The 26979-nt window shown below is 44.8% G+C and overlaps 1 protein-coding gene across 17 annotated transcripts in view; it reads left to right on the top strand.

Annotated features, from left to right (window-relative positions):
• The window catches only part of KLHL5 (kelch like family member 5), a 592018-nt gene that overhangs the window by 377543 nt on the left and 187496 nt on the right, over positions 1 to 26979 (top strand). For 16 of the 17 annotated variants that reach the window (XM_085642266.1, XM_085642267.1, XM_085642263.1 and 13 more), the window contains one exon: positions 1186 to 1410. The exons of the other annotated variant lie outside the window; for it this stretch is intronic. In XM_085642266.1, the coding sequence (XP_085498392.1) occupies positions 1186 to 1410 (225 nt within the window). The remainder of the gene's footprint in view (positions 1 to 1185; positions 1411 to 26979) is intronic. 17 annotated transcript variants of the gene reach the window in all.

Raw genomic sequence — 26979 nt, 5'->3', positions numbered from 1 at the left:
ACAGTGCCCATGGACAGTTCTCCTAAAATGAACACCCAGCTACTATAACAGATCCAGAAGAGTTCAGTGGGCATAATTAAGAGCTCTCAACAGTAGGCCAGGATCACTCCCATCCTACCTGGCCTCAGTGGCTCCCAGGGAAGGAGTGGGCAGATCACACTCTTGCGGGCGGCTGTGATCTTCCAGGCTGTCCAGGGGCAGGGCCGGCTTTACCACTAAGAGAGTAATAAATGTGCACCAGCTGGGAGTGCCTCATTGTAAACAATACTTGTGGCCTCTCCTGAGGCCGCCACATCCAGAGCTTGCGCATGCTTCGCTTGCTGCCACCGTGAACAACCTCCCAGCTGGAGCTGGAGCACCCCAAGAGCTCGTGCTCATGCAGTGGTGTCCAGCATGGCCGCCTCTGCCCCAAAAACCTTGGCATAGGAAGTGGTATCTGGAATTGTTAGAATATAAAGGTGTTGCCGCATTTGCCAGGGTGCCGTTGAGAACCAGATTGGTGTACGTAAGTAGTTAATAGCAGCATCCGCCATTTTCTCGGTCATTGTTTTGTGTTTTCATATGGTTTGCTTTGACAAAGGTAATATAACATGGCAGGCAAATTCAGTAATTCAAGCGGTTAACGTGTCAGTGGAGAATAGATTGTCTTATTGATTTTTGTAATGTTTGATTTTATTGCCTCTAGCCCAATCCTAATTAAGGTCGCTGCGGTGCATGTTTAGCATGTGCTTTTCTGGAAATTAATTGAGATTAGCTGTCGATAGAGGGGAGTCAAGATGTGTGCAAAGGGAAACAGAGATATGTTAAGACGAGCAAAACTATTAACTTTGGCATCCGCACTTCACACAAAAATCATGATTTTCTGAGCAAATCACTCTGATCTGAGTCTTGGGATGTGAAATGCGAAATATGAAATATAATTTAAATACGTTAATCTCCATTTTATTAATTAGTTCTTGTATCATCTCCCGACATCCCCACTGGCTATCATGTGAAGCGCGTCGTACTTCCCAAGCCAAGTTTGCGCTATAGTAATACCAGTGCTGGCATACATTGCGGTCACGCTGTTTGCGTAGTTTATGCCTTTGTTTATCATATGTTAACTATGATAACTTTTCCGTTGATCCAAGTTAAGTCTTCATTTTCAAAGTGCCATGAGTTAACCTAGTGCCTATTTCTCTCTAGGCGCTACAAGCATCGAAAAGTATGACCTCCGCACAAACATGTGGACTCCGGTAGCGAACATGAATGGAAGAAGACTGCAGTTCGGGGTCGCAGTGCTCGACGATAAGTTGTACGTGGTCGGGGGAAGAGATGGCCTTAAGACGTTGAATACAGTTGAATGCTACAATCCAAAAACCAAAACCTGGAACGTGATGCCGCCCATGTCCACGCACCGGCATGGCCTCGGTACGTATACTTACCTGGCGGCTATACACAGCACCACAAATCAGGGCGTAGCTTCTATTGGTGCAGCAGGTAGAGTGGCACCGGGGCCCCGAGGCCTGCAGACAGATTATTACTGTATTTCACTGTTCGAACAGCGGCCAGGCGGGTTACTTCCCTTCTCGCGCTAGGGCCCGTGGGCACTGATACAAATACAAGCAGCCTTTGGTGGGATGAGTACTTTTGCCGCCATGTCGAGCTAATGACAGCTTTCGACGCTGCGTGCTGACGTCTTGTCATGTTAAGGTTTGTTAGGTGCTCGTGAATGAAAACGTGCACACATTAGGAGCATAGTGTGATTTTGTGTGTCCTTGTTTTGCTTGCATAAACCTTTCACTTCTTGTTTTATAGAAATATATGCGCTCTTGTTTACAATGCTATATGCTATGTGTACAATTATTTAACAGAAATGAATACCTGAGAAACGTTCATGTGTCTTCACGTTATTAACTGACATCTGCCACTGAATATTATTATACCCTCCAATCCTAATTTATGATGAGTTTGTTAATATGGAAGTCCATATTGGATTCTTCTCAAGCTTTCAACAATTTCTAGTTGTAATACATATGAGTTAGGTTATTTGTGCTGAACTTGTGTTGCCCGTAGATTGTTTCAAAGCGCTGAGGGAAAGTTTTAATAGAAAGCAAGTATTTTAATTGTAAACAAGCATAAAGCAAACATTTGGGATACTGTAAATCAAAGCCGTCAAAAGGAGTACTTATCTGGAGTCTCAACGTCTGTCTGCCGTACTGGGTGTTTGTCATATCCAGAAACGATTAGCGGAAACCAGGTGGCGTAGATATCAAATGGTGCAGCAAGTGCAGTTTCACCGAGGCCTAGAGGTTTTAGTCGCCACGTGGTGTCTTGTACTACCTTACGTATTTCCTCTTCAGATGCTGTGTGGGAGAACTCTTTTTTTAACTTTCTGCCATCACTCGTCGCAAAATAGCTGAGGAAAAACACGTTTTCATTTGAATATTTAGTTCTTGCATAATTAACTGTGGTAAATGCCATCCACGGCGGCCGCACTTCAGATTTCAGCACGCACGCATAAATTTACTTTCATTTCCTAAGCCAAATGCCATGTCCCAGTTCCGGGCGCCTTTGATCAGCGCAGTAGCAGTGAGCACATCACAGATTAATCGGTTTGTCAGTGGAAATGCTTGTTAATATTTTCGTTGGTGGCCAGCAGCAGAGGGATTTGAGCGCGTCACAACGGGTCTGAAAGCAGTGTTCTTCTTGTAAAGCGGTGAGTTTGCAGCCCCCTTTTTGGGGATGGCCCTGTTAAATAGGGGGTCATTACTCCTACCTCCGGTTGGCACCCATTTGGCCGGCTCCTCCAGCCTCCTGGTGTTGCGGGGCGCAAATATAAAGCGCCATCGGTCATGATTGTAAGGTGGGAAATCGGAGTGTCCTACGGTTATTGGACAGTCCGCACTGGTCCGTGTTTAATTGTTGGCAGGCGGCTCATGCATCTGGGTCTTTGTGTTGCCCGATGGAACTGTTTGCCTAGTGGCGCATTACCAGTGTGCAAAGAAAAACCATTTGTCACCCTGAGTGGGACGGGTATGCCCAGACGTGGGTCCCGTGCTCTCCATGCCACTGGAATGAAGCTATCCTGGCTGAAGAGGGGTGACACCCCGAAACCGGTTCTAGGATGCTTGTTTCCAGTCCAGGGAGGACCTGGCTTGGCAGGTCGGGCTGGACTGTTCCCATGAGGCACAGGGTCAAGACTGATTTGCATATGGCTGGGTTCAAACTGGAATGGCATGGTGAGCAAAAAAACGATGGATTTAGGCCCAGATCTCTGTACTGGGGTGAATGTATGACATTGTTCTGCATTCTGTTCATCCGCAGTTGTTTTTGCATTACCAGTGTGGGCATTTTGGTCCCACTCCCCATTCCAGTCCGCTTTAGGGGTAGATATTCTGTTTGTTTAATGGAACTGTTGGGCACGTACAGCGCTCCGATACCTTTGAGTTGATTTGGCGCCATATGAAAACTGCAGAAAATCCAAAAGCCAACCTTTGTGTTGGGTAAATCACAGCTTGTGATGCAAGGCAAATAATCTTGATCGCGCTCATGCCAGGAGTCTTCTACAAGACTGTTGCTCATGATTTTGAGCCCAGGCTGTGACCTAGATTTACCAACGGAACTGACAAACAGGCCCAAAGTGTTTTCACCACGGAGAGGTCAGCGTCTGATATGCAAAGTACCTGGTAATATGAGGAACATGGGTTGTAGACAATGTATACGACCATTTGTCATGTACCCAGTCAGGCCCGGCTCTAGAATATTTTGTTTGGAAGGGCCGTAAACAGGGGCGGCTGGTGACATTTGAGAGTGGTGGGGCGTAAAATGATTTGCATACTGCACCGTTGCTAGCGAGCGAGCCCGAACCACCATAAGGTGGGTTCGGGGGGGTTCTCCCCCCTAGAAAATTTTGAAAAAAGAGAGGAAAAATGGTGCATTTTCAAGCAAATTTGAGAAAGCATGAAGGTTAATAAAGCAATTGTGAAAGTGCAGTTATTACATTAATAAACAGATGTCATATAATATAGGTAGCTGCTTATTCAGTATATTCACAGAGCTTCATAACAGACTTCGAGATACAATGCATTTCTGAGTACCTCTCACAGATGTTTTTTATTTAACAAACCACTAAACTGGTTGCAAAGTAGCAGCATTCAACATACATATTGTTTACTTTTTGTAAATGAAATCAGCACGTCTCTCTTTAAGAGCAGCAAACTTTTCAATGACTTAAATGTTAAAGTTTGGGATTTTCTGAACTAGCTTGCTCTCTACAGAGAGCATTGCCAAAGCATTGAGTCTTTCCTCAAGCATGGTGCTCCTCAGGAATGTCTTAATCCTCTTTAAGGCTGAAAAACATCGTTCTGACGCGACTGTTGTCATAGGAGTGGTTATGACAATTTTAAGTAAAGCCACTGTCTCTGTAAGTGACTTTTCCATATTAAGTTTATGTATTAAAGCCAGCCAAGAAAAGGCGCTTGTGGCCTTCCGGTACACAGTCATTGCATACAGTACAGTCAACTCGGTTCTCTGCTCCTCTTTTTTCAGCATAGGATAATCTTCCACAGCCTCATTCGGAGCATGCTCAGGGAATGATTCATCATATTTGGCAAACTGTTCACTTTGTAATAATGTGGCACTCACCAAATGTTTTGTGAAAGAAAAACGTTCTTTTGCCTGCACAATTACAATGTCACATATCTCATTTGCAATTCGGACCAGAGTGGTGATGTTTTTCCTGCGGTTTGAAAAAGTAGATTGCTCTGGCAGTTTGCTGTCTAAATTGTCAACCCCGTCTGTCACTTTGCTTATGCTTTGTACAAACATAGTAGTATATACTTGCACTTTGACAGTATCTATCTCTCGTGCTTGTAACTGATTGTATAACAGGTCGACAGCTACCATTATATCATGAAATAAAAACAGTAAGAACTGAAACTCTGTCTTGTAGTGTTCTAGCAAAGCCACAGGCTTCAGTCTGACTTTTGTAATCAAACTCATCATTGTCTTCTATGGCGGCAAAACATTTCTCAAGGTCCTCTCTATGTTCATAGATTAGGTTGACTGTACGGATGTTAAAGTTCCAACGAGTTGAGGATCCCCTTGGAACGCTTTTGTCCACAATCTCATGAAGTGCTTCCGTTCTTTTGGGGGAACGTGAGAAGAATGCTGCCATGCCTCCTATATCCTGAAAGAAAATTTGTGTCTCGGTGATCCTTGATACTGCCTGTTGCATAATAAGATTAAGTTGGTGAGCGTAACAGTGCACATAATGAGCATTAGGATACACATCTCGAATTCTTTTCTGAACTCCACTAAGGCTTCCACTCATTACGGACGCATCATCCTAGCTTTGCGCGCTAAGTTTTTTTTGAGGCAGCTCTGGAAAAATTAAGCTCAGTTGACGCAGTATAGCTGCAGTAATGGTTTCTGCACTAGAGTCTCTTAAATGTGTGAAACCATAGAACCTCTCCACAACTTCTCTGTCATTGTCAATGTACCGAAACACTAATATGGACTGTGTTTTAGTGGCCACATCAGTGGTGTCATCAGCCTGAATAGCCACAAAGTCTGTGTTTTGCAATTCTTGCACAATATGGCTTCTCATAATTTCGAGCATACACTCAAGGAGTTCATTTTGTATTGTTTTAGAGGTGCCCTTAAAGACTGTAGCACTTGCTAAATGTGCTTCCATATCCTTGTCTATGCTTGCTATTAAATCCACCAGGCCTCTGAATATCCCAGGTTTTGAGGAACTTGGTGATTCATCATGGCCTTGCAATGCCAGTTCGAAAGCACCACAGAAACTAATGCAATCAATTATTTTGGATAGAATCTATCTATTCCTTTCAACTGCTTCATTGTGTTTCTGTATTGCTTTGCGGTATGCATCACTTATCTGCTGCTCAATCGGTGCGTCTTCCCCCAACATTCCCAGTCTCGTCAGGTTTTCCATATGCTTACTTGTGTGTGCATGCTTCTTTATTTTTTCAGACAAATACTTCAAGTCTGTTACTCCTTAATTTGTCCAAGAAAACTCTCCACCAAACAGCAAGCAGGGGAAGCAGAACAGAGAATTTCTTAAAGGGCACCCTGTAAGCCAATCCGCTTTTGTGTATCAGGCGTTTGAGAATGTACGTGTGGACATTTTTCCTCTGTCCTGGGAAGTTTGCTGTAGCTTTATCTCAGGCTGATGAGGTCCTAATTGCTTTAAATGTAGTTTCTGTTCAAGTGGCCGTGCCTGGAATGACCTTGTAATCCGCTCTTGTACTGTATTCATGATGCAGATGCTGGCCTTACTAATATATATTAAAGAAACCTGTCAATAATCAAAGTACAACGTATAAGGTGCGGTGCAATAATATCAAATTTCAGTATAAATACATATATCTTGTGCAGTATCGCAATAAATCTCCAACAGCTCCCCTTTACACAAAATGACTGCTAAAAATACATCCTTACTGGCTGCTGCCTCTGTGTGCCATAGAGGTTGCTGAAGGCACTGAAACAGACACTGCTTGAGGGTCTTTAACAAGGCAAGGGATAGTGCCTTTAACAACCGTTATTGCGCAAAGCACAGGGCTAAGGCTATTAGTATATTCCATCCACTGAGGGTACAATGTTCAGAATGTGCACCCAACCACCATGTAGAGTGACCACCAGGATACATATCCCTAACTTCAATGTACAAAAATATAGCATCAGTTTCCTTACCTTTAACACTGGTGTTTGCTGCAGCAAAAGAGGTTGGGGCGGCTGAGGCCTCTTGTTCTTTGCAAAAAAATTGCCAATATTTTGGTAATGGTTCAGGTTGTTGTCAGCCTTTACGAGGTGCTGAAAATAAAAATATAACAATTTATTTTTGAAACATTAGGGAAATCAAACAAAGACTGGGGGGAAAAAACACAACGCTCCAATTTTTACCTTGCAGTTTGCATGCAGCTCTTCGATGACAGTTAATAGCTCACTGTTCTATGTTAGGATTTTAACTTACAAAAAACTGCAAGTGACAAAAGGATCTCTCTGACAAAAGCAGTGACTCGCTGACCTATTACATCATGTGCATTTTGTGATCTGCATCAGGTACATATTCTTTGCAGCACATGTGGGGGGGAGAGGTGCAAAACATAATTACTTTGCCATTTGCAAAGTACTGCAGCACTTCCAAACCATTCCTAACCACGTCTGCACGTTTTAGTGAGTGTATTTTCAAATGATAAAAGCTGAAGAACTATCATCTAAAAGTCTCACTCCCCGTGCCACTCCCTCTCCGTGTGACTCCATCCCCACCCCCGAGTCATGCCGAATACAACTATTCCACTCAACCCAATCCGCACATAAAAAGATAGGCCTGTGTCATCGTTTTATGTGTGGAGTTCTCTGCCCCGACTGAAGGGTCTCCGCAGTCATAAACTTATTATTAAATCTGACTTTGAAAATAGCAACAAAAAAATAGTAAACTTGCACAAAAGTGCAAGTTTACCTTTGTGAATTAGGCCCTAAGACTTAATATATATGTCTATCTCTGCAGCAGGCGGGCCGCATAACACCCTAAGTTATCTTAAACTTTTTCCTTCTGAATTCGTGGTTTCTTGCAGTATTTTTTGGTATGTGGTTAGCCTTTTTCTTCTGATGTTAGCAAAATGATAAAGATAATATATACTTAGGCACAGGTGGTTTCAGCAAGCTTTCTTCATTCATTGGTCTGCTATTGAGTCATTCACTTTTTTTCTGCCCACTTCAACATACATCATTGGGCAGAGTCTGACCGCTTGAGCCACCGGCTACATTTTCTAGGAGTGATGGCATTTTGCCTGTGACATGTGGAAGTCATTTGTGCATCTGCCTAAAATCCGTAATCTTTTCTTTTCAGGGCTCACAGGCAACTCCTTGTCAACAGTAGAGTAGCAAGGATGACATGGACCCTGGCACAGCCAACGAAAATGTCCCCTTTGACTGCTGTTGGTGTAGCAAAATACTGCAATTGTCAGGGTCCAATTAGGCCCAGTAGGGAGCAGGTGAGTTAAACCTCACCTGCTGCACCAATGGTGGCTACGCTCCTGCTTGTCAGGGCTTCTCGAGGTTAACAGTCCCTATTCCTTCTTGTCATCACTTCCCTGGCATTCTATTTGTTAGCCTAGCTTCCTGGATTTTACTCGCCTTTGTTACACCCACGCCCTGCTCTACCTGCAATAGGCTTGCTGCAGTGAATAGTCAACATGATTGTAACAAATACTTCAAGTGCAAAGAAAGGATACTCAGACATACAACACATATTTTTTAATATGATGCACTGACTGAAATAGTTTTCTTTCTTTGATTTTGGTGCATTCGTGATACTTTATTTTTCTAGTTATCTAGTTATATAATCTGCAGCGCCCATTATGTAAGTCGTCTATTTGAAGATGGCTGCCGTTTCACTGTGGAAGGCGAAGGGTTCCAATGCTTTGTCATTTTTCCCCATGTCGATATCTGACGTACCGGCATACATGTGTGTTTCCATGGCTTCCTGGTGTCTAGTCATTGTTTTGCCCTTTCTCTTTGTCTTTGATTGCTGTGTGGGCGTACTTAACTGTTTCCCTGACTTGCTGTGGTCCTGGACTTACGATTTGTCATTCTCCAATACCATTGTTTGTTGTGGGGTCAAACAAAAGCTTTTTCATGTGCACCTCTGTTCCAATGTACAACCTCCATATGCTGGCAGTGTGAAACGTGCTTCTAGCTGGAAAATTTATCAGTTCCTGAAGGATTAAGGGAGAGATTCAACTGATGTTATATAATCTGCACAGGGCCAGTTTTAGTTCTGGTGACCTGCAAATCTGGTGTGACTAAAAAATAAAACAGCACTAAATCTTACCTGTCATGACGTAGTCACGGCCATATTTTTATGTCGTAAATGGGCCTTTACCATGGATCAGAACATTTTCATTTAATGTCCTCTGTGAGTGCCTGTGTAATGAGTCTCACTACTAGTATATTCGTCAATCGTCATATTTATGCACAATCGTCTCTGCTTCTGTTTTATTGTAGAAAAAGGCCTGATTATACAAGTTGCATACATAGTACTGGCGTACAGTGAATTGGAAAGACTATCTGAAAACCACAAAGTGTCACAGCTCATCTACATAAGCGAGTTGTAAAAAGGAAAACAGAAGGAGGCAGGCGGGCTATCATGAGGGATGGCTGGGAATTTACCACATTGTCCGATTGAAGACAGCAGAAAAACATCACAACACACACCATGCAGTAAAGTGTTAATGCATGTTAATTGGCACTTAATGAGACTGGGCCTTTCCCTTCCAAAGAATTACACCAGGCACGTCTTTATTCGAGAGCCTGTCAGCCCGATGCGGGAAAAATGGGCACAATTCATACTGCAATGTAACAAATTGACTGCAACGAACCACAAAAACACTCGAATACGTGGTATCAGGGTGACGGGGGCTGTAGTACCTGTCACCTGTAGTGCATGAAGTCCAGAGTGGAGTAGGGTCTTCTCCTCTGGAGCCGGGCCAGAGTCTATCTGTGGTGTAAGTTGTATTGTATTTATTTCGGGCACATGTGATCCTCTCCTGGTGGGTGGTGGCTGGCTACCTTCGCCGAGACTAGAGTAGGCACACGCGCTGTGAAGCACAGGAGTTAAGGATGCAAGTGGGAGCCCCTAATGACCTATTTATCCTGAATAACTGCCATCATTTCACACTAGTGGAACTAATACCGGACAGGTGTGTTTTCTTTTCTTGATGCAAGACCCGGACGAAAATGCTATGCTATTACTAATAGCGTAGCATTTTCGGCCGGGTCTTGCATCAAGAAAAGAAAACACACCTGTCCGGCCTGGCACCAGGCCTGGCACCAGGGCGGCAACTTTGTGATAACACCTATGTTTGCTGTCATATGCAGTCCCCCACCCTACATACTCCATATATGCCCCTGCTAGCTGTACTCAAATATACCCAGGGCTCGAGTCGGGGTACCACGCGGGTGGACGGCGTCCCCCCACTTATTTTACCAGGTTTTAACGGGTGGATGCCGTCCCCCCTGCCCAAAAGCTGGACTTCACTCTTTGGCATCATTGCGGGGCCCGTTGCCAAGAACAGCACAAACATGCCCAACAATGTAATGCCGGACGATTTGTTTTCGCCAGTCGTGAAAGCAAACTCTGTCACCAAGGAAGCCGTTCCACAAACGGCAAGATCTCCTGACATACTGCAGAGCTCGAACGAGCAGCTACACGAAGAAGTATTGGGCCTGACATCTGAGAGACACTCCCACTGCGGGGGGATTAAACGCAGCCTCCGCGAGGTAGGGTGCAGACCACCTTGCATCTAAAGGCATATGAATACCCATGAGATTCCTGTTGTGACGTCACTTCCGGTGACAGCGTCCCCCCACTTCTCGTCACTTCCGGTGACAGCGTCCCCCCACTTCTTTTTTTAGGACTTGTGCCCTGAATATACCTGTGTTGCAGCTGTATCTGTTGTTATGCAGAGTGGAAACTAACGATCCCTGCCTCGGTATTCGCCACCCCTGACGTTCGATAGCACCCCAGCTTCTGAGTAAACCTTTGGGCTCCCATCATTTTACAAATCAAGCACTGGTAGGAAGTATCGTGCAATATGCCTTCTAAGGCACACTTAGGCCCTTTTTACCGTGGACCTATTTTAAGACATCGAAAACCGAAGCAGTACATTAACAGGCTATCTCCGTATTTCACGGCCCACCGGACCCTCGCAACTTGACTCTCTTCTGCGGGTCGCATAGTTGTATCGCGCAGATTTGCTAGCGGTCTTTGAAATGCTTTTCTGCAGGAACGCAGCCTGATAAAACTCCCCTTTATTGGCCTCAATTAAACATCGCAGACTTTTTTTTTATCTGTGCCTACAACTCTACACTCTCATGGCTGCTCCATCTTCAAACGAAAACATGTCTAACACTCGCATTTATTTTCCCCTTGGCACCCTGTGCAGCCACTAATTCTAGCAGCTTTTTCTTCCAGTATAAATTCTCGGCTTTGGCCGTGGGCCCGCACAGACGGAATTAAGTCTGAAATGCCCACGTGCCATTTGAGCCATTACAGAATGAGGCCATTTGATGAACCTGTGCTGAACTAAAATGGCCGCGCATGTTCTGTGGGATATTAATCGGAGAGCCATATGGCGACATTGTTAATAGCGTGCAATGAGGCGGGGTGGGCGGTGGGGGGCAGTAACTGAAGGCCCCTATTCACCGGCCTTGTAATAAGCTATAACACTGGCCTTGAAAACGAGGAAGGGCAAAATGAAGATGCAATGAATCACAATACAGAGTGGAAAATTAATTATCCAGGAATGGGACTGGGAAATTATCCCCTTATTGAATAAACACTCTGTAGTCCTGTGACGTGCGCTAAATCTCGAAATACAGTCTGGTAGTTCTTACCGATGGGAATGTTTTCAGTTGAGCGGTTCAGTGAACCCCCAGAAGTAACAAGAATGATGCATGCTCGGATCTGTGTGATGTGATGTCACTGAGAACACAGGTTTATGGACTTTAGCTCTGAGCTTCGTGCCTGAGTAGAATATTTTATCCCAACTTCCCTGGCTTCCATTTACAAAGTTTTCCTTTTTTAAAGTTCTTTGTTTAGTACATAAATCTCTCCTTGAGTCCTCTTCTGTGTTCCTGTAGAGGAGGCAGACCAAGTACACTCATTAGGAGGCCCTTACCGTAAAAACCCTTTGTTTTTACACACAATTTTGCGGACTTCACACTTCAGAATGAATCGCCAGAGAGAGTATTATCACCTGGCTGCACCGCACGAGGTCTTGACGTGGTCTCAGTCAGTCATGTCGACTCCTCGTGGCACTGAGTGACGACACGGTGACCGTGACGGAGCCTGCGCAAGCGAGGTCACGTCACAAATCTATGTCCAATCACAGTGCGGCACAGCGGCAGGGTCACCCCACCCACGCGCGGCACCCAATGCGGCAAATGCCTGCCCTCAGGCTGCGCGGTGTCTCTGCCAATCCAGACGCTGCATTAGCAGCGCCAGGGTTGGCTAGAGCACAGGTGACGGCTCGCCCATTAGGAGACCGGGGGCTGCTGCATAAGGCAACCCTCGGCTCCGACTCCCCATCCCCCCCCCTTGCATTTCCTGGCTTGAGTGGCTACCTATTGGCCAATGCTATGATAACTTGTGTAGTGCGCATGTTCGGGATGGTCATATCCCAAAATCGAGCATGCGCACTTACCCTCACAATGCAGCAGCGCTTAAGCGCAGCTACCTCTACTATCAGACAGTCAGCCCCGCCCCCACCCACCCCCTTCAGCGCGGCGATTCTGCAAACGCATAATGCCGACTGCGTGCAATGCCGACTGCTGCTGTCTGCGAGCGCGTGTGTGATTGGGCTAGTAGGGCGTCGCCCCACTGCCCCAATGGACGAACCTCTACTGGCCGTAAAGAAGCATGGGTGGGCCATGAGGATGAGTGGGTACTGGCCGAAAAATTAACAAAGGGCCTCATGGCTCTACCGGGACTTTGCACCACCACAGCATCACTTTTTTGACGTTCCAGTGGCGCAATGTGCCACTGGCATATTTATACGGCCACGTAAAGCCATGTTACATGGCTTTTCATGGCCTTATAAATATGTGCCCCTTTCATGCAGAAAACTGCGTGAAAGGGGCATTCCCAGCAACATCCATGGCTTTTTGACACTGCCCCAGATTTACGAGAAATCATAAGTCTGAGGCAGCGCCAAAATCTTATGCCTCCCCAGGGGAGGCGTAAGGGAGGCACCCCGAGGAGAAATATGTTTATTGATCCTCGTTTTTCTGCCGCAGACATAGAAAGAGAACACGCATTTGCAATGCAATAGGTCTCGAATTTACGAGAGTTTGAGCTATTGGAATTGTAAATGATAACTCCTTTTATTTATCTGTTGACTTTTAAAACATACATAAAAGGCATTGTCATTTACAATGCCAATAGCTTAAACCCTCGCAAATGCGAGACCTATTGCATTGCAAATGCTTGTTGATTATAGCATATTACCTGGAGGACAGGCCCTTTTGTTGTTGTTCTTCCTATACCTCCCCTTGTTCGGAAAATGAATACACCTTATACAATCTATCATTTGAGCTGGGTACATTTTTGCTGGAGGAACGCAACAGCAACACAACAGCGGTGAGCTCACAACGATTTGATGTTTTTTCCAGTCTGTTTGAAGGTAGCTTCTATTGATTGTTTTACAGGTTTACATTGTGCCCCAAATCATTAGCAACCGCCATGGAAGCACTCTGCCTGATGCAAAGCACGTTTTACCACTAGGAACAGTTTGGTTGGCATAATTCAAGGAATAGGTTGAATTTTATGGATGTACTGAAACATTTTTCTTTTTAGTGGAGCATCCTGGTCATGTCTGTGTGGTGGTGGATTTTGTTTTAATAATCAGATGAACCAACACCAGACGACTTGGTCTTTTCTCAACAGCTTGGTAAATACGCAGATCAGAGGAGGACAATATTAAAATAGGCCCTGGACACCGCCTCAGACCGATGGACACCGCCTCAGATCGAGGGACACTACTACAGCTTATCACTGAATATATTTCCCATTCCCCTGAGCATTTACGAAGAGAACATCCCCTGTAGCTTGGCTGGAGAGCCTGTGGGCGGCCTGTAGAGGTACAGACTCATTATGGATGGTGCATAAACTCCTCTATACCAAAGGTTGGCTAGTGACAGTGAACGGAGATATGAAAATAAAGTCAGGATATGTGCTCAACTTTACATTCCATTACATGAGGCCCTTCCAGATTTACGCTCCACTACAGATGAAATAACTGATGTAAATACCCCTAGTTTTACATCCTCTTAAGGTAGGCAGCATAAAATATTAATGTTGAGATATTCAAAATTCACACAATCCTATCAGTCCCAATATTCTAAGCGTTCCCTTCACTTATTAAAAGAGCAGTTTAACATGTTCTTAGACACAAAAGGGGGGTGGGGCACTCTACCTCTCATCCCAGCACAGTTCACCCCATTGCATTCTGGTTAATGCAGTACGCTTACTTCAAAGTTGCTGTAGTTTTTCACCAAAGTTGGTGCAGGTAGTGCTGTTATCTCTAGACACATGTTTCTGAGTTTAGCCCAACATCAGTAGAGAGCAGAAGTAGTAGAAAGCAGGAAAAAGTCACAATGGTTTGCTGAAATGCTGCCGAAGTCTTCACAGGTCACAGTACATCCCCACAGGCACACAGGTGCACCCCGGCTGAGCTTGTTGGCTCAAGGGAGCCTTTCAAAACACAAGGGAGGGATCACACTGCACTCTCATCCCAGCACAGTTCACCCCACTTGTTTTTAGAGCTGGTTTACATTATTTTACAGTTGTGGTATCGACGGCTTTACCTTTCTCTTGAGGTGGTGATACTCAGAAAATTACATCTCCAGCTGCGTGGTTCTGACGTCAGAAGATGCTCTTGAAAGTTGTTCATGTCATTCAAGTCCTGTTTCTAGAACGAGCAGTGAAGGTAACCTCTTCTCACTGCTGTTTTTTCAATATACATCAATGCGCATGACAGCCTGTGTAGCGGGACTTACAATGTGGCTAGGCAGCCTCGCGTCTTGGTGGACCAACGTTTGTGTTACAATGCAGTTAAATCTGAAGTGGTATCTAAGTGTAGACACTCTGCAAGAGTAGAAGGTGTAAAAGCTGAAAGTGGCTGACTGCATGGAGACAGCAGGCTACATTTGTTTTATGTATAGCTCCTAGAAATCTTAAGGGATGTCAGGGAGGCTTAACAAGAGAGCTGTCATGGTCGACACTTGCTTAGTACATGGTCACAAGAATCCTTGCTAATACAAGCAACATTTTTACTTATTTTATGGATTTGTTTTTCACTTGCAATAGTTCTTCATAACAAGAAAGCGTGCTCACAAATGCTACTGTCAAGGATAGTCCATGACCTGATATTTCCTGCTAATATTCTGCCACTGCCAGTGCTCTACCAGTTGGGGTTACTTTGCTTGCTTAGTGGGTTTATTTTTGGTGCGACAATTCAATATCCAGCGGAGTGAGACTGGCAAAATTATTGTTTAATATACGTGCAATATTGAGTCCATTCCAATATGTGATATATTTTTGTTTTTTATGGTATAGCTAAATTACTCCTTCCTAAATAAGCCGCAGTTGTAATACGAGTTACTGAATATGCTGCTGTCACTCCATCTCTTGTTTAGTATCATGGCTGCAATATTTCCTATTCCGTATGATATGCTAAAGATGCATTTCTTAACATGAGCCAGTCCCATCCTGAACCCTTAGTATCACCGCTGTACCAATCTCTTGCATAAATTGCAAAAATTCTTGCTCGACTTTCCTTCTGTGATTTTATTTTGCTAAACTCATATTTCTTGCTCACTTTCACGGTTGAAGTGAATGATATCGAGGCCACCGCGTTGCTTTATGTCTGCGCCTTGAGAAGTCTTACACATGCGACAGCCTAGAATGCCTGAACTTGAACGATAAGCTGGACCAAGAATTAATCACCCAAAATGTCAATAGATATTATTTTCATTTTCACAGATACCGGGCTTTGCTTTGAAGGCCATTAAAAAAGTCAAATTATCTCAATTCAGTATCTAGATTACATTTGGTAACTCACTGCTTAAGCCTTCAACCTGCACTATTTTTTAACTTTTAATTTTGTAATCTTTGAGACACCTTATGAGTAGAAGGAGTGAACTGATCTCAGATATGCCACCAAATTTGGAGTGGCCAGCTCTGAACGCAAAGCATTATGGGAAGGCTTGATTGATATTTGCATATGTTGACGGTTTCAAATACGATTCACTTGCGACCTCATAAGGAACTTGGAAAGTCTGTCTTTGTGAGTATGCTAAATTATTCTCGATTAAGCAACTAATGAAGGCTTACAACTCATAAAGCAATCGAATGTTTCGTTTACAGCCACGACTTTGAAGTCCAACTATGTAGATCAGCAGACACTACAAAAGATGGACTTTTTTTTTGTTTACACCCCCTATCTGGCGTCTTAAAAGTAGAGAGGCGCTATACAGGTCATGAGTTAAAAGCGCATGTGGACAAAGGTGAGACCGCAGAACGGAAAATCACCTCTGGGAGGACCGCTCAGAGGTCTGTGGGGAAAAGAAGCCTAAAGTTAACAGAAAAAGATCACGAGAAAGAAAGCCGGGGTCGCGTTGGAAAAATGGAATCCAAACTATGATGGGCACAGCTCATGACGACGCGCATCGAGCAGGTCGTTTACGAACGTTAACTGCTATGAACGTTTGTTACATTCGGACTTTGCAACTCGGAAGAAAATATCCCGATAGAACGAGTGCTGAGAGATAGAAAGTCATCATTTATGATTCCACCCACTTGTAAGAAAAACAAAATTGCCCCTGCAGGCCAATGAAAGCAATAAATGTTGAAATAAAAGCTTCCAATAAGGTTTTCTTTCCCTCAAGGTAGGATTCTCAACAGACTCTCTGGAGCAGCTACTTGGAACGGTACGGGCGAGCTTCCATCTGAAAGATGTCCCTGCTTCATTGACGAGCCTCCCTGGATTCATGCGATTATGTCAGTAAGTGATTAACAAGACAAGCCCGGCGGAGCGTGGCGCGCGCGCTTGGCGGGGGAGCGCATTCCAGGCGAAGGAGCGGACCCTTTGAAGTACGATGGCAAACGGATTGCATGGCGGCACGATGCACGTGATTGTGCGCGTGCTCGCCATGCAATCCACTTTTGGGAGCACTTTTGGGAGCCCCTTACTAGAGTCTCGCTGAGCGATCGCTTATGCGATAGCCAGGCGAGACCTAAAAAAGGCTCTTGTGATTTAAAATTTTTTTTTTTTTTTGTACGGGAAGGTTTCCCTTCCTGCACAAAATTAATCATCCCTGAAATGCAGGCACCCATGCACCATGGTGCAAAGGTGCCTGCGTAAGCCCATTGTGCACTGGTGCAGGGGAAAATGACAGGAATGCGCCATATCTAAAGCCTGACCTTTATTTTTGCCGTAGGGCAGCACAGCAGCAAGGCCTGCTGCGCTACCCTACGACAAAAAAAACATAAATGAGGCCCAGAGTATTTAATCAATCTGATATTTTAGGTATTGCCATCTGTCCATATTATACATTCTTAACACAATAATCAGCACTCAGAGAGCTGCTTTCTTTGTGCTTTCGGTTTAGGCAAAGGGGAGGAACCCGGCTTGTCAAATCTTTAAGATACAGAACTTTAAGACTGTAGCGTGCTTCTGGTCATGTGCAGCAGCAGATATGTTTCTGATTCCATACAGAGCCACTTTGCAGCTTTTCATGTTTTTAAAAAACGTGGACAGCTTTTTACTTTGCAAAGCATTGAAGTTTTAAAATACGATGCAATAAGCCCAGAATCATAATTCAGTTTTCAGGATTTTCATGTCATTTGTGCATAACAGGAGCTAATAAACCCTGCTGACTTCACACCTTTCCTCAGGTCTGAAAGTATCCTATGTCAAAGGTATTAATCAGTAAAATAAACGATAAGGGAGATCCCACAGAAACATTAAGGTGAAAAACGCTTGTTTTTCAGTCTTAATGGCATTGGGTGGGCCAGGGTTTCCTTGAGTGGGCCTGGCCCACCCTCTAGAACCGGGCCTGTACCCAGTGCTCTATCAAAATGCTATGAGACCTTGGGGTCGGGTTCACTCTACTTTCTGCACAGTTTTGAAGGGAGAGTTTGTGATGCACATTAAGTGCATTTTTGTTGATTAACACGATGAAAGTGTTTTTGCCATGCAGAAGCACAGCCAGATTTTGATGTACTGTGCATGCTCTATGTCCTCGTGCATCACTTTCAGCCTAATCAGGCCTTCTCCCACTACACACTTTCTGCATACAACCCCAGGCAAGGCTGCATACTGTGAGCACAGGTCCACTAGCAGCATCTCTCCCTCCTTACCGGCCTCTCGGGCTTTTTTGCCTCCAGATCCCACTCCGCCTCCTGCCTCTCTTCCTCCGCTTCTCTCTACACCTGCCTGTCTTGCTCTCTGCCTCATAGTATCCACCTGTCTTTCTCACTCACCACATGCATGTCCTCTCCATCTCTTCCTCATCTCCGTGTCTCTGGCCTTTACCATTTAACCCAGCTCGCTCTACCGCCTTTCCCTGCTTGTGTGTATCCTCTCTAAACATTTTCACTCTTCTCTCTCACATACACATTTTCGCATTTTCTGTCCATCAGTAGAACCTAACCTAACCATTGTCTCGTTCTCCTCCTGCTTATCCCTTTCTCTCTTCTATGGCCTTTTTTTCCCCAAGCATCCCTCCAGTCTGCGACTGCCTCTTTAGGTACACATTTTGTTCTTTCTGCTTGTTTTGCCCTTCTCCCTGTAGCTTTTGCTGGTCTCCCGCTCTTCTCTGCCCTGTTCGGTCCACCTGCGTCCCTCTTCTGCACCGTCTCCCCGTCAATCCCTCTTTCTATTCACTGCCTGTATCTTTCTCTCTGTTCTGGTCTGTTCGCACTCTGCCTATCTATAAACCCCTCGGTATCAGGGTGTGTGTGTGTGCCTGTCTTTAACTTTAAGCCTGACTCTTTTTGCTCTTGAATGGCTACATGCCTCTTTCCAAACCCTCCCTCCCTCTCACTCTCTGTGCCCACTTCTCTCTGTCCCTGTCTATCGCATCTATGCCTGTCAGTGTTCACCCTCTGCCTCCCACGAGCATGGCCTTCCCTTCCTTTTCTCTTCTTCTCTGCTGGCTCACTCCCTCACTCTATCTGACCCCTACACCTCCTTGATTGCGTCCTTCATGCCTCTCCTTTGATCTGTCCCTGCCCTTCCTGTGACTGTTGTGGCCCACCTCCCCTTGTGCCCCTCCAACCCCTGCCTGCCAGGCTTTCTCTCAGCATTGGCAAGATACCGTGTAGCATGGGCAAAATAAAAAAACTTTAAAGTGTACGTGTGCAAAGTGTGTATCTCATGACGTAACGTAAGATCAATTTGCTTCCACTGAAAGTAACAAGATAGGGTGACGCTGGCTTTTGAGCAATGGGACATGATGATGCCAACACTGAGAATGATTCACAGTAGAAAGGTGAAGCTTAAGTAAATATTTTAGACAACATTCATGTGTTTCAATAAAAAACAATAACTGTATAGCTCATGAATATATAACACAAGTAAAACACTATATTTTTGGAGTTTGTTACAACTGGTTATAATCCGACAGTTTTCCATTGTTAAACTGTCAGACAGTTGCATCAAAACAACAACAAAAAACTTGCACTTCCTACATAAATTCATATCTTAACTACTTCATTCTTGCAATGGAGATGGTAATGTACGGTCTTATTCCAGCAGGGCAATGAGACTAAAACAGTACTGTAGCTCAACTGAAACAAAACCTGACCAATCACAGCGCGCACTGTGAAAAAATACAGTAATGGTCACAGAACAGAGGGGGTTGAAGGTAAGAATTCGGGGACAAACTAGTAAAATAGAGATAAAGGGTAATTTACAGGAAACTATCAAATAAGGTTCTTTTCTTTTCACAGCCCCATCACACAAGGTTACAGAAGTTACAGATACAAAATAACAGGACCAACCAGTCCTTCTCTTTCCCCCAATAATTTATGGTGAACAAAGAGCGGTCACTTGCTGAAATGTGAGTCCAGTTAATGTAATAATTATAACATGCACATATTAAAACTGGGTCAGTACAGCAAGTAGTGTATGTAAGACAAAAATAAAAGCAATGACAAATCAAAAAATGCATGTCTTCAAGCGTAAAAAATTATACCCAATAGAAGACTAAGTATTTGCTAAAAAAGAAGTGATGTAAAACTACGTAGTTCATTTCTGGTCCGGACATCCTAAAATGCAACATCATCTTTAACAAGCAAGAGCGAGGCAGCTGCACACTAAACAAAACATTGACCATCACTCCCCCAGGTTGGTTCAAAAGAAACAAGATATTTATATCTTGGCATGGATTGAACATGCAATGACCTTCCTATTGCTTCAATGGTCCGCCCAATAAAAGCCTACAGAGTCCTTAAGCAACCCACAACGCATGAAGGGCTACCTCCGTGTGGACGGTAAGGCATATGTATGTATGCATTATGAATGCAAAATGCGACACAAAGGTGGCAATTTTATTTGTACCATCATTCCCACGTGAAATTAATCTGTGCATTTGCATGCCATCTCTAACAACAAAGGAAGAAGACTCCCTTTTGCGCAGACTAAAGTATTGATACGGCTCAACTATTTTTTTTAACACTCTCGGACTATATCTTTAACTCCACTGCAGGTCTATAATAAAAACAGTTTCTCTTTTCAACAGCAAAATATTGCATTTGTGGTATATTGCAATAGTCCCTAAAAATAAATCAATGCAACATCTGCCCAGACTCGACATTGCCATACACCCCTAGTGCTTCTGGGAGTTGGATAGTATGGATCCCAAACGTACACACTAATGCCTTATCTTCCTTAATGGCGGGTATCACCAGCCTGTTTATTCAGCAATGTGGATTATGAGAGTGGGCGAGAGATGAAGCCAGGAAGCATCACTAAACAGGACTGAACTAAAGCAGCCCACCCCCTGCATGAATATTTAGGCTGCAGCAGTACAGAGCCATGCATAGAAACCGCGCTCAGCAGGGAGAGACAGTAGAAGCAGCAGCTGGCGGAAACACATGTGACACCTGACCTAGAGTCTTGGTCCTCTCGACGTGAGGAAGTGGAAGTTGGTGATTGAAAACAGAAAAGGTCGAAGATCCCCTTTCCTTCCAGCCTGCCCCAGTACCCCCTTCCTCAATCACATCAGACTGACTGTCTTGGTCTGTCTGACAAATACCATGTTGACATCCAACATCAAAAGCTCCCACCTGCTGCCGCCTACCATATGGGCATTGTCGTTTTCTCTCCCAAGGGTTATAGCACACAGCTGCCGACCAACATCATATACTGCAACTCCCAGAAAGTCTAGAGCAAAGATGGAGGGTGGGACTACAGGGAGCATCGCGCAGGACTACAGTGCCCGGAAAGCCTTTGTATCTGTGAAACTGTTCACGTCAGCCATACACTAACTCTGTAGTCAAGAGAGATAGCAATGGGAACTAAATGAACAGAATGTCCGGCTCTAGGAAAACAAGGGAGCTGTCAGCAGCTAGCTGTCCATTTATATCCTGGCCAGCCTGGTACACGTGCCCAGAAAAGGGAAAGGAGCAGGGACAATCGAGGTGGGCATCACTGACTACTGGAGGGGAGTTGGGAGCAGCAAATTTACAATTCAGCATGTGGAGGGGATGGAGGGGCAAAGGCAACATGGACAACGGGCGAATGAAAAGCGAAAAGCAGGACGAGATGATAAAAAACACCCAAAAAACAGAGATCGGAGATAAGGAGCGGAGCTCGGAACACGAGCAGGAAACGGACAAAAAAATAGTGCCCAAAATTAATAGCTAAGCACTAAAGTGGAACGAACCAGAAGTTAAGCTCTGCTCCTTGGGAGGAAATAAATGAGGACAAGGAGAGACAGAGGTAAGATTACCCACTAGCAATTAGGCCTCTTTAACCTTTTGAAAGGGCAGTTGAAGCAACAAATAAAAAAGGCAATGGGTGGGCTGTAAGCTCACAGAGTGAATACAGCATGTCTCGAAGAGACAGTGCATGCGCTGTGTAGGCTCTGTCTAAAAACGATACTGTGTTTCAACAACATTTTCAATGATAGTTTATAGCAAATGCGAAATGTTGAGGGACTATAAAGGGATAGCAAGACAACAGTATAACAAACGGAGGTGACAGAACGTCAGCTTTACTTTTCCTTCCCTCTGCTTCTTCTTTCCCCTATCATCAACTCCCTTCTCCTAACCTCGACTGGTCCTTCTCATGGTCTGCCTGTTTTCTATGTTCACCATCTGTAGTGATATTTTTTGCGTTGTGGTCACTGCGTCCACTCACTGTGTTAGACATTTCACCCAAAGGCTTAGATCAGGGTACCATTTCAGCTGGAACTTCGGTCGTAATAGTAGGTCAGGGTTGTGCACTCAAACTAATGCAATCTACACCTCCATGCATGGAGACTGAGCGATGGCAGTTTGATTTATCACCTGAGATTGTGGAAGTTAGTCTTGCTTCTAGATGTCCCTCCTCAAATTTCATTAACAGCACGCAGTGGGATACATTTGGGCCTGTTGTGGAGTCCACAACACAGGCCCCACGCAAGCCAAACTGTAGAATGTTTTATTATTTGTTTTGTGTTTGGCCCAGCTAGGTTTTGCATTGGCTACTATTAAAAGTTATTTGTTAGTCCTTTTGCCCATTTTGCGAGGGCCGGACAAAACTCCCTATTTAAATCAATTGTTATGCTGTTTATTAATTGTTTGATGTAAATGTTCCTCTCCAAACAGTTTGTGATGCCTCAGTGGGATCTTAATTTGGTCCTGGCCGCTCGCTGATTCTAGTGCCTACGGAGACAGTCGGTGCTAGTGAAACTCTACCCAGGACATTTTGGAGGACACAGGACCCAGGGGAGCCCTTGTTGTTTGTGAATACCGCAGGCGGGACTGCAAGGACCAGCCTGCACAGCGCCATCACCACAGGTGCAGCTGGGGCCTCTTCCCGCCCGCTCCCGCCCACCTCCTCAATCACTGTGATAACCTCTCGCGGCCCCCGCTTCGCGGGAGCCGCTCGCTGATTCTAATGCCTACGGAGACACTCGGTGCTAGTGAAACTCTACCCAGGACATTTTGGAGGACACCGGACCCAGGGAAGCCCTTGTTGTTTGTGAATACCGCAGGCGGGACTGCGAGGACCAGCCTGCACAGCGCCATCACCACAGGTGCAGCTGGGGCCTCTTCCCGCCCGCTCCCGCCCACCTCCTCAATCACTGTGATAACCTCTCGCGGCCCCTGCTTCGCGGGTGCCGCTCGCTGATTCTAGTGCCTACGGAGACAGTCGGTGCTAGTGAAACTCTACCCAGGACATTTTGGAGGACACCGGACCCAGGGGAGCCCTTGTTGTTTGTGAATACCGCAGGCGGGACTGCGAGGACCAGCCTGCACAGCGCCATCGCCACAGGTGCAGCTGGGGCCTCTTCCCGCCCACTCCCGCATGATCCACCACTCTACTTAAACGGCAGGAGCATCCGCGTTAGCGGGACAAAGCGCGGGGCGAAGACAGGGCAAAGAGCGGGCCGTTTGAGGCCGTTCGAGAACGGGCGAGATAGGGATTGGGCCCTATCTCTTGGTCTACGACCCCCCCTCATCATATTTCCCGTATCTAGCCTTGGATTATGGCCGCAAGAGAGATGAGGAGCAAGACCACACTGGCTGCTGGGATGCCTAAAGGTACTTTGGACACATATTTTGCAAAAGCGGGCTCTCTCCTTATTGACGAAATTACTATTTTAGAAAGACGTATTTCGCAAGAAATTGAGTGGGTAAGGAGATCCTCTTTGGGACCCCTTGCACATGTAACTACCCCTGAACAAAGATTGGAATGTATATTACCAGATGTTGGAGCTAGGGGGACAAATGGCACGCTTGATGTAGTCGATCTGAGCGGTTCCTTTACTCCCAACACTGACTGTGATTTATCTGCCCCAGTAGACCTCAGTATATTACCTTTACCATTACCTAAGCCCCCCCCCCACCCCAGACTGCAGTTAACGTGACCCCGTCTAATACGGACGGAAATATTGCCAGGGTTCACCATTCTACGCAACTAAAGCAGGGGGAGAAGGAGGGAGCCATCCCAAAAAGGAAAAGAAGGGTACAAAACTGTGGGGGGAGAAAGTCCAAAATTGCAAAGAACACCCCCTTGTGTGAGGGCAACAAAAATGGCACAGCTAGCAAGGGGCTAAATTCGCCGCCGAAAAAAAGGGCACTACCCTCCCATACATCGGGGCAGATATCCCTTAGCACAAATGCAATTTCTGGGGAGGAGGATATTACCCTCTCTGATATTTGCCCTCTTATGAGGATAATGCTTAATCCTTTGGAAGTGCGCTTAGCAAAGATAGAAACTTGTCTAGGGAATATCGAAAAGGAAATTGCTCACTTAGCAGATGCCCCCAAAAAAGACAGCCAATCTGTAGGTGGAGGGCTGACCCATAGTGACAAGAACACCACAATAGTGCCCCCAGTCAAGGAAAGGGGTCCTGTACCCAAGCCTATACAAATTCAACATCCAATACCACAGGCTAACCTACTAGCTCCAAATTGCTTAGTAAATGTAAGCCCCCAGGAGAAGTCAGATGCGCCTGTAAACAGGGAACTGGGCTATGGTAACAAACAAAGGTTAGTTAACCTGCCACCGGAGGCAAGCCCATACACAGTCATTTTAACAGGTATTCCCGAACTAAAGCCATCTTCTCGGGAACCTGTTGAAGCCCTAAAAAACAAAGTAATTAATTGGCTCTCTACTAATAGGCCCCTCCCTGAAGGAATACAAAGTGAGGTCCTTATGGTGAGAAGAGTCCCATGGTTGGGTGGTACCAAGAAATCTATCCACGGCGATTGTGTCCTGGTTAATTTCAGGGACCCCATGACTGTCTCATATATATGTAGCTGGCCATATTGTGACAAGGGGACCTCCATTCAAGCGTTACCCTCGTCATTCTTCTACCCACCCTTAAGACATGGACATGGACAGGAAGAGGAAGGTTGGGAACTAGTACATAGAAGAGGAGGTAGAGGGGGTGCTAGAGCAAGAGGGAGCCCCCTTCTTCCCAGACTACAGCGCTACGATCATTTTCCTACCTATAACAGGTTCAGCAACCTAGATATGGTAGATTGACTGAGCGAGACGGGGAGAGGGGAGGATAGAGGTCTTGGTGGGGCTCATGCTACTAAAATATGCCTAGCTGCTCCCAGGGATAAGGCCAACCTCGAGGAGAAATACACCAATGGAGAGGTAGATATAAGACCTGTCTGCTCTCCACACACTGCAAGGGAGGTGACACCACCCCGAGACGGCAGCATAGACACCAATAACCCACTGGGGATGCACTCTAGTATGGATATGCTCCCAAACCCACCAATTGAGAGTACCATCAGCCCCTCTTTGAAGATAGTATCTTGGAATGTGGCGGGCCTGGGCAATAAATTGAATTGCCCGGACTGGAGCTCTTTTATTGAGGGCAAAGATATATGCCTCTTCCAAGAAACTTGGGCGCGAGAAGAAGTCAATCGTACCGGTTTTGCCACATTTTCTATAAGTGCAAAATGGGGGGGTAGGGGGCGTCCTTCGGGAGGTCTTGCAACCTGGGTGGCTAGCGATTTGGGATGCAGTGCCACCATTCTCCCACTGAGCAAGGAGGACATTCTTGTTGTATTGTTGGAATGGCCAAATTCACAGAGTCTTCTACTGGTAAATGTCTACTCCAGACCAGTACGTATCCCGCAAGAGTCGCGTACTATAGAGGAGCTTGCGGATGTCCTAAGTGAAATCCCCGAGGGTATTCCTTTTTTAATAGGAGGTGACCTAAATTGCCATTTCGAGCCGCTCTCTGGCTTACTGGATGGTCTAGTTATTCAAATAATATAACAACCTTTCAATCAAAAGATTTGATTTCAAAACGCACATTTCATAAAAACCACGCTTTAAAATCTAGAATCTCATAAATAGTGCATGTCCTCAGTGGTGTTAAGGCCGGCAACGTTTTTATGAAATGTGCGTTTTGTACGCATTTTTTCATAAAGCACCATGCTGGAGTTGAGAAATGTGATTAGTCATTGTGATTCCTTGTATGTTGAAAATTCAGAATGCACTTTAGTATTGACAAAAAACAATTTAATAGGACCACCTCAGAAATTAACGTTATCTTGGAACTAATTTTAAATAATTAGGCAATATGAAATCAAATCTTTTGATTGAAAGGTTGTTATATTATTTGAATAACTTTTTTAAAGTAAATTTGTATGTAAGTTACATTTATGCAGTTAAGCATTTAAGCATTCAAGCACTTTAGTTGATTCAAGCACTTTATTACTAGCACTTTGCACTTTATTCACGAGGCGTTATTTGCACATACTTTTTAAACTTATACTGATACTACCTCATGTCATAGATTTAGACGGTGTCAAATCTAGAGGTAGCCGGAGGGATAAATCAGTATTAATACTGATCCAATATCAGGTTCCAGTAATAAGAAATGAGGGTTGGAATAACATCACAGTAAAAAACAAGACAACTTTATTGTTATCGTTGTTAGCATATATATTTGCAATCAGCCAAAGACGAAGGATATATGACAAATGGGATTATCTTTGTTGTGTTTTAAATCGGTCAGTGTATTTATACACAGAATGAAGACAAACTGGGTCAGTTACCTTTAAGGTATCAAGTCCAAACCATTTATGGCAACACCACTTAAAGTGATAGCATTACAAGTTTGGTAGTCAAAATGTTGATTTGCACTCAGTTAATTCAAACTCAATTTTAAAAACACAAATAATTTTATCTAAATAATTATGCCAGTATGGCTCATGTTTTATTATCCGCATGTTTTATCAGCGCTAAACAATTATGTACTGTTGATGTACCCTGTTTCACTTTTTAAGAACTTTCAGATTGGAGAAAAAAGTATGTTTTTTATTTCCATCACATGTGATCGGGTGTAGCACTGCATCTTTAAAAAAAGAAAAAAACAGCCTCAGCGTTTGTGTTAACGTGCGATCAAGGGCACTTGCTGCTCGAAACGCGTCACGTATGAGGTCTTTGGAAAAATAAAAAATCTCTGCCACCATTTCTGAGGGTTCGTGTGCTTTCCTCTCGCCGGACAAGAGGTTTGGAATAGCGGTCTTCTGAAAATTTGATTGCGGAAGCAGGTTGATTCCGCCAACGAACCCACTCCCCAAAGAAGCAGGCTACCGCCCACAATATATATATATTCACTGAAGAAACTATAGGTTTCAGGGGCGTTATAGTTAGCTGGACTTTTCACTCGTACAAAACCATTGAAATTCCCCCGTTCTAGTTAGTTCAGCTAACTACAACTCGC

The sequence above is a fragment of the Triturus cristatus genome, chromosome 2_2 (genome assembly GCF_964204655.1).
Source record: "Triturus cristatus chromosome 2_2, aTriCri1.1, whole genome shotgun sequence".
NCBI classification, from domain to species: Eukaryota; Metazoa; Chordata; class Amphibia; order Caudata; family Salamandridae; genus Triturus; species Triturus cristatus.
Note: the sequence above shows the minus strand (reverse complement) of the source record. Positions and strands in the feature narration are given on the sequence as shown.